The 17373-nt window shown below is 39.8% G+C and overlaps 1 protein-coding gene across 6 annotated transcripts in view; it reads left to right on the forward strand.

The window, feature by feature from the left end:
- The window catches only part of PRPF3 (pre-mRNA processing factor 3), a 23119-nt gene continuing 5746 nt past the window's right edge, over positions 1-17373 (forward strand). Inside the window, exons 1-14 of one of the 6 annotated variants that reach the window (XM_001365624.4) lie at positions 1-211; positions 1784-1983; positions 4511-4641; positions 6785-6931; positions 7711-7794; positions 8568-8788; positions 9633-9939; positions 11958-12124; positions 12600-12679; positions 13546-13689; positions 14788-14887; positions 15085-15198; positions 15958-16076; positions 16367-16450. In XM_001365624.4, coding sequence (XP_001365661.1) covers positions 1839-1983; positions 4511-4641; positions 6785-6931; positions 7711-7794; positions 8568-8788; positions 9633-9939; positions 11958-12124; positions 12600-12679; positions 13546-13689; positions 14788-14887; positions 15085-15198; positions 15958-16076; positions 16367-16450 — 1843 coding nt within the window. In that variant the 5' untranslated portion in view covers positions 1-211; positions 1784-1838. Of the gene's footprint in view, positions 584-1783; positions 1984-4509; positions 4642-6001; positions 6098-6784; positions 6932-7710; positions 7795-8567; positions 8789-9632; positions 9940-11957; positions 12125-12599; positions 12680-13545; positions 13690-14787; positions 14888-15084; positions 15199-15957; positions 16077-16366; positions 16451-17373 lie in introns of those variants that run through there. The other 5 variants (XM_016429147.2, XM_056819338.1, XM_016429146.2 and 2 more) reach the window with 5 other exon arrangements.

A 17373-nucleotide genomic window follows, 5' to 3' on the forward strand; every position in this document is an offset into this window, starting at 1 on the left:
ACTGGGCTTCGAAGGAGATGTACGCATGCGCTTCAGAGGATGTGAGGCTAACTCTATTGCTCTTTAACCCCTCTCCCTCGTCACGTGCCAAGGGCGCCGGGCGGGAAGCCGCGTGGCGGAGGCAGAGGTAACGACGGCAAGCCGTAAGGTCGGACGACTTCCGGTTCCGGTGTAACGTTCGGGCTCCGTCTCAGGGGCTGAAGTTTGTGAGGTGAGTAGCGGGTTCGGGCCCGGTGAGGGTGGCCATGGGGCCCCGGGGCTTAACCTCCCCACCCTGACCGCAGGCAGAACGAGGTTGGAGGTGGTGATTTGTGAGGCGAATGGGCCCAACGGAAAGTGGTCGAGGAGTGGGTTCTAAGGGGGAGTGGGGTGGCGGGGATTGTGGGGACGAAAAGGGCGGGGGCGGGAAGGAAAAAAGACTTGGAGTGAGGGGAACTGCATGGGGTGAATGTGAGTGGAGGTAGGGGTGAGTGGTGGGTAGGAAGTTAGGTCAAAAGGGAAAGAAGAGCGTGTCTGGAGAAGCACTCCGAGAGATCAGCATTTATAACTGGAATGGAAACTTCCACCCTTCGTATTCATGGGGGTGGGTGTCTTTTGGCCGAAAAATATTGTCATCTTCCCAGTGACAGTGTCGACTTTGTAGTTCGAAAAGCTGATTTGTGTACCACCCACACTCATTGTTTGGTTTTCATATATGAGCTAGGACCTGGTGTTGAGGGTTTACTTTACATGTGTTTAGCATCATATCTTAACTATATTCTAGTCCTCTAAACATTTCAATGTGCTGCTGCTGATGTTTTTTCTTTTTTTTAGTTTTTTAAAGAGTTTACAAGTAAGTTCACTATATAATTTGACTTGATCCTCACGACAGTTGTCCGAGGATAGGCAGACCCATTCGTTTTAATTCCTATTTTGCAGGTGATATACTGAGATCCAGAGAACTCTTGCCTATTTAGTACTCAGACAACAATGCTAGAATTCCTCTTAGTGTCCCATGCATGACTTCAACCCCACCATTTCCTCCTTTCTCCTGTGCACTACAACCGGTGCTGTAAGGAGAACACATAAGAAAATGGTCTGTCATTAAGGAGTTTATGAAGAGTCCTTAATGATTTGTTTTCTCTACTGAACCAGATAGGAGACTAGAAGGAAAGAATAGTTAGGAGAGAGGATAGTCATCCTCAGTTTTGTGATCCTTGTCTATCTAGGTTATGTCCCCTTCCAGTACCCCTCAGAATAGTCTTGTGTGTAATTATGGTCATATAATTTTTAAGTGAAATTGAGATATAGGGACAAGGAGATTAAAATCTTTAGAAGAATATTCTTAAGGGTTGTGAGCCTTAATAAAATGGATTGCCCTTACCATAAGGACTTCATGATCCACTGCTTTGTATTATCCCATAGAACAAGATTCTGTCTGAGTGAAATTAGGAGAGGCAAGTCGTGAGGCTACAGAATGGATAGTTTATGAACTACTATTTCAGCCACATTTCCATATGATATAATCTGCCAGGTTCTGTAGGTGTAATAGTATTAGGAAAGAAGGAATAGAATATAGTACTCAAGCTAATTTCCCCCATAGTTAGTGTAAGAGATAGTATCTTTTAGATTTTCCTTACAGAGATTGTTTCTAGGGGAAATAATTTATCTATATTTGCGGTGACTTCCTTGGGAATGTAGTAGGAGGTAGCCAGGGGAGAAGACATTTTTAGTAAAATAAACATCACCTTGTGTTTTTTTCAGTTTCACTCTTTCCATTCACTTTCTCCTAATTCACTCACAGGTGCTGTTAAGTGTCCCAGTGTGTCTTCACTGTACCTTATCCTTTCTTCTGAAGAATGGCCTTGTCTAAGAGGGAGCTGGATGAGCTGAAGCCATGGATCGAGAAGACAGTGAAGAGAGTGTTGGGTTTTTCAGAGCCTACAGTGGTCACAGCAGCGTTAAATTGTGTAGGAAAGGGCATGGATAAAAAGAAAGCAGCTGGTATGTATTTTTCTGGGTCCTCAGATTTGTCTTTCAACCTGACACTAAGGATTGATATATTTTAAGTACTTTTATTAAGGTTAAGATGATGTTGGGACTTTGAAGGGAGAAGGCTCTATTTTTATTTTCCTTGTGGTAGGGAATGGGAAGTAAGCCTTTTTTTTTTTTAATCCTTACCTTCCATCTTGGAATCACTACTGTGTATTTGGTATTGGTTCCAAAGCAGAAGAGCAGTAAATACTAGTCAATGGGACCTAAGTGATTTGCCCAGGGTCATACAGTTGGGAAGTATCTGAGGCCAGATTTGAACCTAGGACCTCCCTTCTCTAGGCCTGGCTCTCAATCCATGGAAATGCCCACCTGCCCCTGGAGGTAAATTTTAATTATTTGCTTTTGCATTTTCTCCTTGGTGTCTTTTGAATCCCAGACTGCCTTTTTACGAATGTCAAGATTGCCCTAGTCATGTATACTTTTGTTATATACACAGACAGTTCTGGCTTTACATAAATTTGAAAGAAACTCACATTCCAAAAAAGAAAATCTGAGTTAACTTTGCTGTACAGCAATGTGTTCTCTTTCCTCCTGCCCCTTTGCTCAGTGTTCTTTGGCTTCCCACTCTCCCCTCTTTTTTTTTTCTTTTTAAACCTTTATCTTTTGTCTTGGAATCAATACTGTGCATTGGTTCCAAGGCAGAAGAGTGGTAAGGGCTAGGCAATGGGGGTCAAGTGACTTGCCAGGGTCACACAGCTGGGAAGTGGCTGAGGCCAGATTTGAACCTAGGATATCTCATCTCTAGGCCTTGATCCTAGATCCACTGAGCCACCCAGCTGCCCCCCCCTTAAAAATTATCATTATTATTATTATAAAAACTTTCTGAGTGAAAGGAGAACAGATAAACTACCAATGCTACCCTCACATTTGGCACGTGACCTCTAGTGCTGACAGGAAAAACCTTTGTCTTCCACTCACCGGTTCCTGTATCCATCCCTACATGTCTGACTTCAGTCTGTCTGTGCTTAGGTACCATATGTCTGTACCTCAAGTTCTCATGTGTCTCTCATTGTTTTCTCTCTCTGACTGTTTCTAGCTCCAGATGTATCTGCCCTGGTGCATCTTCTTTCTTGATGCATCTTCTTTCTCTTCTAGTTAGGTCTCCAAGTGGCTTGCTCCTGGGCCCCTTGTGTTCCTCTCCTTTCTCTTGCTTCTCTTTCTCAGCCTCCACATGTCTTTGAACCATGTACTTACCCCTTCTCTCTGAGGACTTATGGCCTCTTATCTGCCCTCCTTTCCTCATTTTCTTTGGATTTATTATGTAAAGGTCTGAAGAACAGTCCACTTAGGTAAAGTGAGAACTCTTTGTGTGCATGTGTGTGTGTGTATATCGACATTTTGTATATACATGTATTTTTTCTAATAACTTAAAATCACATGTAATTAAAAGCAAATCAGCTGTAACAAAAGAAAAAATCATTACATATTCCAAAACCTTATAGGCATGAATTTTGAGTTACCTGTACTCTTTGTTCTCTCCCTAGTGATCATTTTGGCAGTATAGAAAATATTTTAACACAATAGAGGAAACAAAGTAACTTTCAATAAAAATGTATCTGAAGTAGCCAGGTTGAAGCCAAACCATACGCAGTTGATTCGAGTAAAATTAAAAAGTAGGGCGAATTGGATTTTGCTAATATGTCTCTCTTGCAATCAGTCTAGTGCTTTCCTCTTGAAGGATGTTTTGAGTCTCTTTGGGATTGGACTATTTGTCTGGCGCTTTTACTTTTTCTTGGCTTTTAAAAGGATAATTCTATCTCTAGCAACCTTAGACTTTTTTGTCTTGTTGCTATTTAACTTATATCCTTCCTTGGATGTTTTTTTCTCTGTGATATTCAAAAAGTGTCCACCAGCTTTAGAAGGGATTTGAAGCTAAAGAAGAGTAATGATAATAGTGAAGTTCTAGGAGTAGTCATGGCCCTTAAAATTGCTAGTAACTTTTTCACAACTGTATTAGTCATCTTTTAAATGTATTAATTTTATTGCTTTTAGGATGTTGACACACATTGCTAGTAGTCTTTGTATTTTGCAGTTTAAATTTACTTCATAGGTTTTTGAGATAATAAGATGGGTTAAATTTAGTGAAACTCCTGAATTGGAGATTTAGTCTTCCCAAGCCGCATAGCCTTATATTAATGTAATATGAAATCATCTCTTAAAGTAGGCCAGACAAATTCCCATGATTCTTGACCATGAGGTAACTTTTATTTGGAACTCAGGCTATTGTTACTTTCCACCCCAAGAAAACTATAACCTACATTTCTGCCTTACAAACCATAGGAAAAAGGTCTCCTTAAAACATTGCACTTTAGAGAATCCTACAGAAAAAAACAAATTAAGAAAACTTGGGTGTAGGACAGTAGTTTTTGCTAACACTCACTTGATCTAGGCCTTTTGTACTACTCAGTACTAAGATTGTTTAAATTAGTAGATGTTTTAGAAAGTCTTTTCTTTTTTCTTTTTTTTTTTTCACCAGATCATTTAAAGCCCTTCCTTGATGATTCTACCCTCCGGTTTGTTGACAAATTGTTTGAAGCAGTGGAAGAGGGCCGGAGTTCCAGGCATTCCAAGTCTAGCAGTGACAGGAGTCGAAAACGAGAGTTGAAGGTAGGTTTTGGTTGGTTGACTAAAGGGCATGTAAATATTCTCAATAATACCAGCAACTAAACTTTCTGTGCTCACACACTTAGACATAGTAGAACGCCTACCATTCAAAAGAAAGCTCTAGCCTGTAGAACAGACAGTGAATTAGTTTTCATACCACCTTTGATTCTTATTCTTTATTTTGTAGTGGTGAAACATGAAAATATCATGAGGCAAACATTCCAGAAAACGAGTAGCTTTAGACTTTCCATGTGTAACTGTGTAGTAAGAAAGGAGTTATTGGGTTCCATCTTTCTTCACTTTTTCTTCTCACCTCCTCTAATAAATAATAGCTTCTTCTTAGAGTTTTGTGGCTTTGGTTTTTCCCTATTTAGATCCTAACTTGTTTCTTCAAAGTCTAGGTCCATTGCTTCCCTCAGATGCAGCTATTATTGTCATTATTTTTCAAAGGATTCCTACTAGAACTTATGACTGTTATTCCTGAAAAGTACCTGTTATTAAATATGCATTGTACATCCATAGTTTTGAATAGAACAAGCTGCCAAAGATATTTTCTTCTAAGAGCTCATAGCTAAGGGACACCAGTCTCATGGACATCCTGTGGTTTTCTCCTCCAGTACTTTTTTTTTTTTTGGTTTCCAGGTATACCATAATTCCTGTCTATTCCTCTGCAGTAGTCAGTCTTCTAGTCTTACTTGGCTTAAAGGCCTTTTTCCCTTGCTTTTTATGTCTGTAACTTCCATCACAAAATTTCCTCCTTCTACATCCTTCCAAATTATTTTAATATTTTGCCATTTGGGCCATGCCATTAGCATTACCAAGTTGTAGAAAAAGGTAGGAATTTTCTGCTAGCATCACAGCAAAACAAAATACAGAGAGATCTAGACCAGAAATAGTCAGTAAACACCACATACCTTTAAAGAAATATAAGAGATTGAGAAATTTGAGAAAATAATAATTTAATGGATGTGAGATACCAAGAAAACTATAAAGGATTTAGTTATTTAAAAGTACAATGGAATCCCTTTATAATGCTGGTGTTGGAGGGCAGGACTGATACCCACCTTATTGGCTAACTATCAGGATTTTAATTCAGTTATGTTTTGGGAGACTTGACAGAATCTATATAATAGTAATTTACATTATAATGGGGCTCTACTGTAGTTGTATAAATGCTGAAGATATACTAGAGTGAATGAAGAGATCAGAGTTGGGTGGGATTAGTCAAAAAGTCTTCCTGGAGAAGATGTTTTAGTAGCTTTATGCTTAAAACAGCCGTGGGACAGAAGTCCCATTTTTGGTCCCCTTAGGTCCCTATTCCCACACATTATATTATGGGAGAGTCCTTTCTCTTGAACTGTAGGAATTCCAGGAAGCGCCCGCCCCTGGCTGAGGATATGTCCTTGCAAAACACGAGCCCTCCTAGTGAAGAGGGGATGTCACCCAAAGCCTACCACCGGTGTGTACATTTGCTTTTTCCCATTGCCCCTTCCACTTGGCCATTCTTGGCTGTACTAAACTTGCAAAGTAGACAACCCAAGTTTCTTTTGTGTGCTGGGCCTTGAACTAAGTACTTTTGGGGAATACTGAGGAAGAACAAGTCCTTGCCCTTGAAGAACTAGACTGTAGTCTGGGAGCCAGAACACAAACACATGATAAAGATTAAGAACACATACCAAGCAAAATATGAACAGATGCAATTTAATGTAGCTCAAATACTTTACATACATGCCTGAGGATGTAAAACAAAGGTATAATCAGAAAGAGATGAGGTTATTAATCAGAGAAGCCTTCCTGAAGGAGGTGAGTTTTGAATGAGATTTTAGGAGTGGTTGGACCTGAGTTGATGGAGAGGAAGAAAGGGAAAGCGATCCAGATATGGGCAGTGGTATTTATAAAGATGGAATTTGCTTGGATGGACCAAAGGATCTGTGTAGGAGAGTAATGAAAGTGGTAAGATGGAGGTGAGAGTTGGTGGAGGGCTGTCAGGCCAGGCTTACCCCTGGGTCTTTTCAAGTTGCTGTCTTTATGGCTCTGTTATAAATCCCCAGGGTAAAGCCACAAAATATTAATTGGGTTGGAAGGATGACTGCTTGTCTTCCCTATGGACAGAAACAAATCTGCCTCTTGTTTTGGGTCCTCCCAGGAAGTGTTTGGTGATGACTCAGAGATATCTAAGGAGTCATCAGGGGTGAAGAAGAGGCGCATACCAAGGTTTGAGGAGGTGGAGGAAGAGCCAGAGGTAATTCCTGGACCACCGTCTGAGAGCCCAGGCATGCTGACTAAATTACAGGTTAGTGACAGACATGAGAGGTAAGTAGTATATGAATTGAGGTTTGAGGGCGTATACATCCAGATTGAACCTGGCTTTGAATTGAGATTTTGTTTACCTCTTAAGTTCTTCATGGAATGAAGCATTACAGCCAAATGCGCCCCCCCCCCCCCCCCCCCCAGCCTACTATTGGGAACAAAAACCTAGTTTGTGATTTTAGAACAGGAATGTGCTTTAAGTTCTCACAGCTAAACATTATCGTAAAGTAAAATTGAGGGGGCGGCTAGGTGGCTCAGTGAATTGAGAGCCAGGCCCAGAGAAGGGAAGTCCTAGATTCAAATCTGACCTCAGACACTTCCTAGCTGTGTGAGCCTGGGCAAGTCACTTAACCCCCATTGCCTAGCCTTTACCACTCTTCTGCCTTGGAACCAATACATAGTATTAATTCTAAGATGGAAGGTAAGGGTTTAAAAAAAAAGAAAGAAAGAAAGAAATTGAGCTTTTAATATTTAAAACATTTTAAAAGCAGCACCTGTCTTTGATTCCTGAAGCTTTTGTAGTCCAAACTTCTTTTGAACAAGAAGACTTCAAAAATAGATTCTAGGGAAGGGTGGGAATCTTTGAAGGTAAAGGGGAAGGACAAGCCTTTGTACTCTGGTCCCAAAAGGAGGTAGTTTGGGCACAAAAAAATGCCATCCACTTCTTTCCCTTCACCAAATTTTCCATAGTACTGGGCCTGGGAATATCAGGGCCCAGCTAGATGTTTGAAGATGATATTCACCACTATATTTTGTCTGCAGATCAAACAAATGATGGAGGCAGCTACACGGCAAATTGAGGAAAGGAAAAAACAGCTGAGTTTCATTAGTCCTCCTACCCCTCAGGTATAGTATTCAGTCCAATCAAAAAAACAGGTATTTCACACTGAATTTGATATTCCAGCATTTTAGTAAATACTTGTTAAGTGCCTTTTCTTTTCAAATAATTAGTAAATAAGGCCTGGTTTTTATTCATCATCTAGCAAAAGAATAAGACAGCTACAAAAATAGCCAAAACATATAATAATATATTGTTGGTAAAAAAAACTAGGATCCACTTAGTACTCTTTAAGGTCCATGGAGAAGAGGACTTTAGTGAAAAGGAGCTTTGGGGAAAGCTTCTAATAGGAACCTAAAGAATGAGTAGGATTTTTCACCTGTGGAAATAAGGTTGGTTCTTTATAGTTAATATGAGTAAGGACATGGAGGTGGGATGGTATAGGATGTATAGAGGATATGGTAACTCCTTATGTTTGGCTGCAGTGTGTTGCCATGAAAGGGGTGCTATATGAGAAAGTTGGAAAAGGTAGAGTATTGCCAGATTATTCTGGGCACTGAATGCCAAGCTAAGATGCTGTAATTTTATCAATAGACTGCCACTGCAGGGCTTTGATGATCCCTGTATATATAAATGAGATTAATCTGGTAGTAGTATGAAGATGATTTGTTGGGAGGAGGATACTGAGGCAGGAAAATGAATTAGAAAATCAATACAGTATCATTTGGTTGCACATCTAGGGATGGTGGCATTTTTCAAGCCCAAACCTCATAAATTCCATCATTCATTAAGTCTCTATTCTCTTCCCTTTTAATTCTCTTTTTCTTTGTACATCTTTCAGCCAAAGACTCCTTCCTCCTCTCAACCAGAGCGGCTGCCAATTGGAAATACTATTCAGCCTTCTCAGGCTGCCACCTTTATGAATGATGCCATCGAAAAGGCACGGAAAGCAGCTGAACTACAAGCTCGGATCCAGGCTCAATTGGCACTGAAACCAGGACTTATTGGCAATGCCAACATGGTTGGGTTGGCCAACCTTCATGCTATGGGCATTGCTCCTCCGTGAGTACTCACTTTCCCTTTGGATTCTGCTATTTTTGAAGGTACAGCTGAGACAAGCCTTTGACATTTCTTGACATTATAGCTTCAGAAAAACCCTGTTCAAAAATCCATGTAAGTGATAAATATTTTGAATTTTTCCTGATATCCCTAAGGGGGCAAGGATCATTCTTACGCTTCAGATGTGATAACTAAAGTTATAGTCACTCAGAAGGTTTTGGAATCAAATGAGAAAACAGGACTTCTTGTCCAGGGCTCATTTAACTAATCTAATTTGTTTGAAACCAGACTAGTATTTTCTACCATCTGAAAAGCTGCTTGTTTTAGGCCCTCTTTTAATAAATCATCATCCCCCTAGTTCTGTGATGGTGAACCTATGACACATAGCCATTTTCAATAATAACATGGCCACATTCAGAAAAGTATGGGGCCACATGCCGAGGAGGACTTTTTTTTTCTTGAAGTGACACACCACCGGAGTTATGGTCATTTTTTGTTTTGTTTTGTTTTGTTTTGTTTTGTTTTTGGTGAATTTTGACACCAAGCTCAAAAGGTTGCCCATCACTGTCCTAGTTTGTTCCTAATTAAATGGGAGAGATGAGCCTTAGGAAATTTCAGTTTACAAGACAGTTATAATTCCACATAGCTAGTTTTATAATTTATAGGTCTTTCTGTTACCATAATTTAAGTTGTTTCCTTCATTGGAATGCTCAGTTTGATTAATACTTTGTAATTGAGATATTTCTTGCTACTTCTGAAAATAGCTTTAGACATCTTAGAATTTCTTAATCTAGGACTTCCTTAAGGTTTCAGGTGATCCAAATTGGACTTTTTTTCCCATTACCAGGAAGGTGGAGCTGAAGGACCAGACAAAACCTACACCCTTGATCCTGGATGAACAAGGCCGAACAGTAGATGCTACTGGCAAAGAGATTGAGTTGACACACCGAATGCCAACACTAAAGGCCAACATTCGGGCTGTGAAGCGAGAACAGTTCAAACAACAGCTCAAGGAGAAACCATCAGAGGACATGGAATCGAACACGTTTTTTGATCCTCGAGTCTCCATTGCACCTTCCCAGCGCCAGAGACGTACCTTTAAATTCCATGATAAGGGCAAATTTGAGAAGATTGCCCAGAGATTACGGACAAAGGTAACTGTTGCCAGAGATTGAAAAAAGTCAAAAAGTTAGCAGAAAGGAAATTAGAGAAAAAGTATGTGATATAGTTGCTACTAAGTTTTTAATGTATATAGATATACCATATAGGTAATCAAAAAAGTTTTTTGATTTTTTAATAGATTTGTTGGATTTCGCTAATTAAATTCCTATCAGGCTGGAATTAAATTCAGTTTGCATTTCACCTAGCAGGGTTACAGGGGCAGCTAGGTGGTTCAGGGAGCAGAGAACCAGGTGCTGGGTTCAAATCTGGCCTCGTGTCCTAGCCATGTGACCCTGGATGAGCCACAACCCTAGTTGCTTAACTCTTAGTGCTTTTCTGCTTTAGAATTGATTGATTCTTTTTTTTTTTAACCCTTACCATCTGTCTTAGAATCAATATTGTGTATTGACTCCAAGGCAGAAGAGCATAAGGGCTAGGCAATGGGAATTAAGTGACTTGCCCAGGGTCACATACCTAGGAAGTATCTGAGGCCAGGTTTGAACTAGGACCTCTTGTTTCTAGGCCTGGCTCTCAATCCATTGAGCCACCCAGCTGCCACAGAATTGATTGATTCTAAGACAGAAGGTAAGGGTTTTTTTTTGTTGTTGTTATTTATCTATTTATTTTTAAGAAAAATTGAGGGCAACTTGATGACTCAGTGGATTGAGAGGCATGCCCAGAGATGAGAAGTCCTTATACTTCCTAGCTCTGTGACCCTGGGCATGTCACTTAACCCCCATTGCCTATCTCTTACTACTCTTCTGTCTTGGAATCAATATAGAGTATTTAAAAAAAAAAAGATGTAGGGTTATAGCTCAAATGAGAGATGCTAATCTAGGATTAAAACTTGCTTCATACAGTGTATCAAGTGAGTAATTGAACTGATAAAGTTGTATAAACTCTTTATTTCCCATTTCTGTCCTTAAGGACTTTTTGTGGGAATTTTTGGCTGACTGCTCTAAATCAACAAAAATTTATTACAAAGTGGGCATGATACTTGACACTGAGGACACACACAAAATAAAGCTTCCTGCTCTCAAGGAGCTTATGATTTGTTTGGGAATGGGGAGGAAAACCTATATCAATGATGACAAACTGAAGGCACAGGTGCCAAAGATGGCACGTAGAACACACTCTGTGGGCACTGGTCTACCCTCTCTCCCCACCCCCATCCCCCCACCCCCTAGAGTGTGTTACTAGAACAGCAGAGGGACTTGGATGGAGCTGCTCCCCTCCCTCTCTCCACTATGCCTGATGGCATTTTTTCACATCCCCTGCAGCCCTTTCTCCTTTCCCTGTGTAGGGTAAAGGAGGGTGTGTGTGTGTGTGTGTGTGCCTGGCACTGGGGGGTAGGGGTAGGGGTGGACACAGCACTTGGTCTGGGGGAGTGGGGCCTGGCACTCTGTCTCTTAAAGGTTCTCCATCACTTTTGTAGAGCCTTTCTTAAAAATGAGAATGTCTGTGAAGATTGCATTTTGTTAGCTCATTGTCTTTAGAATGAGCTGCTTCAGGATCTATGCCATCTTCCTATTGTCTGCCAGACTTTATGTATGGTCCTTACACAGCCCTTTTATCAAGTGTCTGTTAGGTACTAGGCATATTAGAATAACTGTGTTGTGGGAGCACAGTAGGTCTGTGATATCAGGGACATTCAGCAACTTTTAGGGCAATGTAGCCTAGAAGAAAGCTTTGAGGTCACCAGGTCCTAGGGGTAGACTTCTAATCTTCTCTTTTTGATGGGTTATGGCAAGTCATCAGACTATGCTCAAGTGGTCAGATGTAGGGGAAGTGACAATCCAAGAAGTGGAATGTCTTTAATTAATTAGTCAGTTTAGAACATTATTCCTTGGTTATAAGAATCATATTCTTTCCCTTCCTTCCCCTCCCCCTCACTCCTTCCCATAGCCAACCCGCAATTCAAATGGAATGTTTTTAGAGGCAGGTTTCCTTCACTTCCCACTTTGCTGTGACTCCAGCTTCTCTTTGCATCTCTTTTTTTTCTGATTTTCAGGCTCAGCTAGAGAAGCTGCAGGCAGAGATCTCACAGGCAGCCCGAAAAACTGGCATCCACACTTCAACCAAGCTGGCACTAATTGCTCCTAAAAAGGAACTAAAAGAAGGAGAGATTCCTGACATTGAGTGGTGGGACTCCTACATTATCCCCAATGGTTTTGACCCGTGAGTTTATTAACACCTTTGAAATATAGTTTAAATGGTGGAAATAGGATGTTGGGGGAGAGGGATTCAAAGCATACATTTATGGATGATAAATATGCATATGTAAATTCATTTCTATTACAGTAGTCAATCTTCATCTTGTCAGTGGAGGAAAAATAAGTTTAGGTAATATGAAGCTGTAGATAATAAAAAAATAATTTTTCAACATACTTTTCTAATGATGTTCTTTATATACTAATAGTAAAATCAGTTTGATTTTCTCTTACAATTAATTACATAAGGCACCCAGATATGTTGGTCAAATTGGGATTAATAATTAGCTATTAGAAGTCTGCAAGGATCATAATCCATGTATTATGTATGAGTACAGAAATATTAAAGAGGTACAAGAGCAAGTTTAGGGGAAGTCTTTGGGTGTCCCACTTTGAAATTATCTCCACTTACATACCCTGTTTTCTTTTTTCTCCAATTCTAGTACAGGGGAAGCTCCCAAGAAAGAAGACTATTTTGGAATTACAAACCTTGTAGAGCATCCAGCCCAGTTAAATCCTCCAGGTAAACTGCAGATTATTTAACCATTCAGCAATGGGTCATTTTTTTTCTCCCTGGTTTCAAAAAAAGAGAAAATAATTGTTATTATAGCCTTTGCTTCCCTAATCAATTCCTTTGCATTCAGTCTTTCTAGCTTTGCTTTAGATGGATTTGTTAGTGCTAGTTCCAGATTTCTGAATATTAGATTTAGTGGGCTTATTGTGGTGAGAATCACATTGTCTCTTTTTAATGACTGGCTGTGGGAAAGGCAATTTGTTGAACATATCTTTGTACTTAAAACACCTCTTGTGTATAATTGTGGCTCTAGCTCCTCCTCTGCACAGATCTCCATTTGGTCTCTGTACTTGGCTTTCCTTCCCTTTTTTCTCTTGCTGTATCAGTCTTAGAAATCAGAGTGCCTAAAGTATCTTAAAAATCATCTAGTCTAGCCCTCCATTTTTACAAATTAAGAAACTCAGGTGGTAAAAACTAGTACCCTGAACTTAACAGACCTGAGGACTATCCTTTGAACTTTAGTGGGTAACTTGAAACCCTGATGTTCAGTTTCATTTAATCTAGTTTTCCCCAGTTACTTTTAACATGCATCTTTTAGACTTAAAAAACAGTTTTTTAAAGGGAGATTTAAGAAGCATGCAGATGCTTAACACTGAACATCACAGAAATTCCCCCTTCCTTTTTTCTACTGTCCTGAAAAGAGCTTCAGAATTTCAGTTCCTATATGTATATATACACACATATATAATCCCCCTAACTCCACTCAACATCTTCTAGGCTGAGATATATTCCACCTTGCTGCATAGGCTTTGATGTACTTCAAATTCATATTGTCTCTTCTAATCTGCCTCCCCTCTCTATACTTCTCTTAACAGTGGACAGTGACACGCCAGTGACGCTAGGGGTGTACCTCACAAAGAAGGAACAGAAGAAACTTAGGAGGCAGACAAGGAGGGAAGCTCAGAAGGAACTACAAGAGAAAGTCAGACTGGGTTTGATGCCTCCTCCTGAACCCAAAGGTGGGGACTTTTAGGGTAAGGGGGATAAGGGTGGAAGAATAAACTTTTATTTTAGTAATTTTCATTATTTCCTCTTCCTTTTACTATAAGACTATTGTATATGTATAGGGGGTCATATGCAAGATTATAGTTACTTTTCTCCTTTTCCTTTCTCTTTCAAGTTTCCCTAATTTGGATGGATTTTTAAAAAGTAACTTACTTATATTCCAAATATCCAGAAATATTTGTTAATGAGTTATTTGAGAGTGCTATGTATTGTAATCAGACTTTTGGGAGGAAAGGTGCTTTAAGCATTCATACGTGATGAACAGGGAAATATATATTCAATTTATAATTACTTGCCTTCTTGGGGAGGGGGAAGAGGTAAGAGGGTGGGGAAAAGAAAGTGAGACATCAATTTTTGGAAATAGCCAATGTAGGGGGCAGCTGGGTGGCTCAGTGGATGGAGAGTCAGGCCTAGAGACAGGAGGTCCTAGGTTCAAATGTGGCCTCAGACACTTCCCAGTTGTGTGACCCTGGACAAGTCACTTGATCCCCTTTGCCTAGCCCTTACCACTCTTCTGCCTTGGAGCCAATACACAGTGTTGACTCCAAGATGGAAGGTAAGGGTTTAAAAAAAAAAAGAAATAGCCAATCTAAAAATTGGTTTCTACTGGATAAGGATATTTATTATAACTTATTACATATTTATAACAAATCATGTATTATATATAAAAATTCAGTATAAGGAGAACACCAAGTCATACCATAGGCTGCTATTCTTTTTGTATGTGTCACCAAGAGAGGAGTTCCATAATCAAGTTCCTTGACATAAAGCATTTTATAATCTAACTGGGGATTCAGTACACACAAAGAGAAAAGTCTTTATTATGTCAAAACAAAGCAACTCAGCAGCAGCGTAATTTAGCTTAGTGTTAATTTAGTACAAGAGTGCTGAGAAAATGCAGAGTGAAAGTTCCCTTTTGGATGTATTTATTATGTTTCCCAAGAATTTTAAATAGTATTGAGGACTTATTAGCATTAGAGGAAGAGGGATAGGAAAGGCTGTCCCAGCTAAAGAAGTGACTCCTAGTAAATATTGTTCTGTTTCTGATACAGTGAGAATTTCCAACCTAATGAGAGTATTAGGCACAGAAGCTGTTCAAGACCCCACAAAAGTGGAAGCCCACGTCAGAGCTCAGATGGCAAAAAGACAGAAGTAAGTGCCCTGGAACAAGGTGGGGACACAGAGCAGGGTTCTTTTTCAAACTGGGGGTAGCAGGTTGGATTTTGGCCTCCTGTGCGGGACTGGTATACAGAGGAGGGGAGAGTCCTCTGTTGCTCTCTCTTTCCCTCAGCACTGCCTCTGATCTTCAATGCCTTTCTTACTTGTGGATGTCCTTCCTGTCACGACAGAGCGCATGAAGAAGCCAATGCTGCCCGAAAACTAACAGCAGAACAGAGAAAGGTCAAGAAAATTAAAAAGCTAAAAGAAGACATTTCACAGGGGGTACACATATCTGTATATAGGTAGGTGTCTGCTGGGCCAGTGTTGTCCACATAAATTTCAAAATAGTATGACAAACTAATGCTTGTGGCAATGACAATAGCCCACAAAGCTTTTGCTAACACCAACTCCAATTCTCTAGTATTAAAAAAATAAAATTAGGGGCTTAAGAGCTTAGATATGAGTGGAATCTGACCAGGGAAGTATAAATTGTGTTGTGATTTAAAATTCTTCTGTCACTATAGTACTCTTTTCTCTTTGACCATGAGTCAGTGAAGTCAGTGAACCAGTACTGACCTGCTAGGCTGAATGGACAAAGCTCTTTACACCAGGTTATAAATTGGGTTACTCATCCTTCTTAGAACTTAATATTTCTGTTTTCACTTAATCTAGACCAATTCTCAAGAAAGTACTGATCGCCCTCCTTTCCTCATTTCCATATTGATTTTTGTCATACCCTACCACTTAGCTATTACAGCTGTTTTCTCCTACTTCAAAATGAATTTGTTCCTGATTTACCAAGAAATATTTATGGAGTATATTCTGTTTTGGGGGCCTGTGTCAATTGATCTTGGGAATAGAGATATAAAGCAGCTGAGATATTTATTAGAGTCTATTATAATTGTGCCATTTAAACTGCAGCTTTCCATCTGCAAAAACAAACTTGTTTTTTGTTTTATTTTTTGAGAAACAAATTTGGAAAAATAGGTTTATTTTTCCACTCCATTTAGTCTAATGCCAGCACTTGTTAAACTACATAACCACACTTTCCCTGTCTCCAGAGTTCGAAATTTGAGTAACCCAGCCAAGAAGTTCAAGATTGAGGCCAATGCTGGGCAGCTGTACCTTTCAGGGGTGGTGGTGCTTCACAAGGATGTCAACGTTGTGGTGGTAGAAGGGGGTGAGTTTGGATTAGGGGGAAAGATCAAAGGAATATACCCAGAATACTGAAACCTTGATTACGAACAGGGTGGAGCAGTGTTTTAGAAGCACATCTGGGAGTAACACCCTCTAACCCTATGCCTTAGTATCCTGGGAGTAGAAGACCCAAAACTCCTAGAAGTACTTATAGGGGTTGTACAAGTCATCACATTAAAAGTTCTGAATATTTCCTGGGCTCAGAGGTTCTTTCTATTACCACAAATCTGAAGGGGAAAGCGGGGAAATAAATTCTGTCTCCTTTCTTTCTAGGCCCTAAGGCACAGAAAAAATTCAAGCGTCTAATGCTGCACCGGATAAAGTGGGACGAACAGACATCTAACACAAAGGGAGATGGTGAATGGGGGTTAGAGGTGTAAATGGGGAGGAATGTTGGGAGGGAAGGGATGGAGCTGAGCATTACCTCTTAATACTTTCCCTTTATACACTTTATACCGGGTAGAATGTTAATTTTGGGAAAAGAGCTACTGCTAATATTGGGATCATATGACATTTTGCTTCAATTATGTAATTAACTGAATTTGCCGCATGGTCTTTAAAGATCCATCCACTCCTTGATTCCTCTTATCTTGCTTACTCTATGAGTACAGCCAGGCTACTAATTTTCCCTATACACAGTTTTCTGGCCATCAGTTCGTGGGACTTTGCATGTGCCTCTTGTGCCTTATAGTGCTTTGCCTCTCCACAATCCTTTAAGTTCTCACAGCTAAACATTATCGTAAAATCCTTTTCCCATCCAGCCCCCAAACATGCTATCCAAAGCAGTATGCTTATTTATTAACTGCTTAAGTTTTGATATTTCCTTTACTTTGCACTCTTCAAAGAATTAAAATATTGTTTGTATATAATTTGTTCCATTTTAAATGTTCTTAAATTTTTTTCACATAACACCAGCTTATTGACGTTCCCTACGGATAGAAAAAGGACAGTCAGATTACACAACTGAATAGAGAGCTGGACCTGGACCTGGGATCAGGAAGACCTGAATTCAAATCTGGCCTCAGACACTAGCTATGTAATCTTGGGCAAGCCACTTAACTTATTGTGCCTCAATTTTCTCATCTTGTATCTCTGTCAAGAAAACCTCAAATTGGGGTCACAGGAAGTTGGACATGACTAAAATGATCAAACAAGTAGAGTAGAAGATTTATCTTTTATATCTTAGAGCAGGGTATGGTACAGTTAAAAAGAGTGCTAGATTTAGAAGCAAGATGGACCTAGATTCAAATTCCCTCTGATACCAGCTTTCTGATCATTGA

Source organism: Monodelphis domestica, chromosome 2 (assembly GCF_027887165.1).
Source record: "Monodelphis domestica isolate mMonDom1 chromosome 2, mMonDom1.pri, whole genome shotgun sequence".
NCBI classification, from domain to species: domain Eukaryota; kingdom Metazoa; phylum Chordata; class Mammalia; order Didelphimorphia; family Didelphidae; genus Monodelphis; species Monodelphis domestica.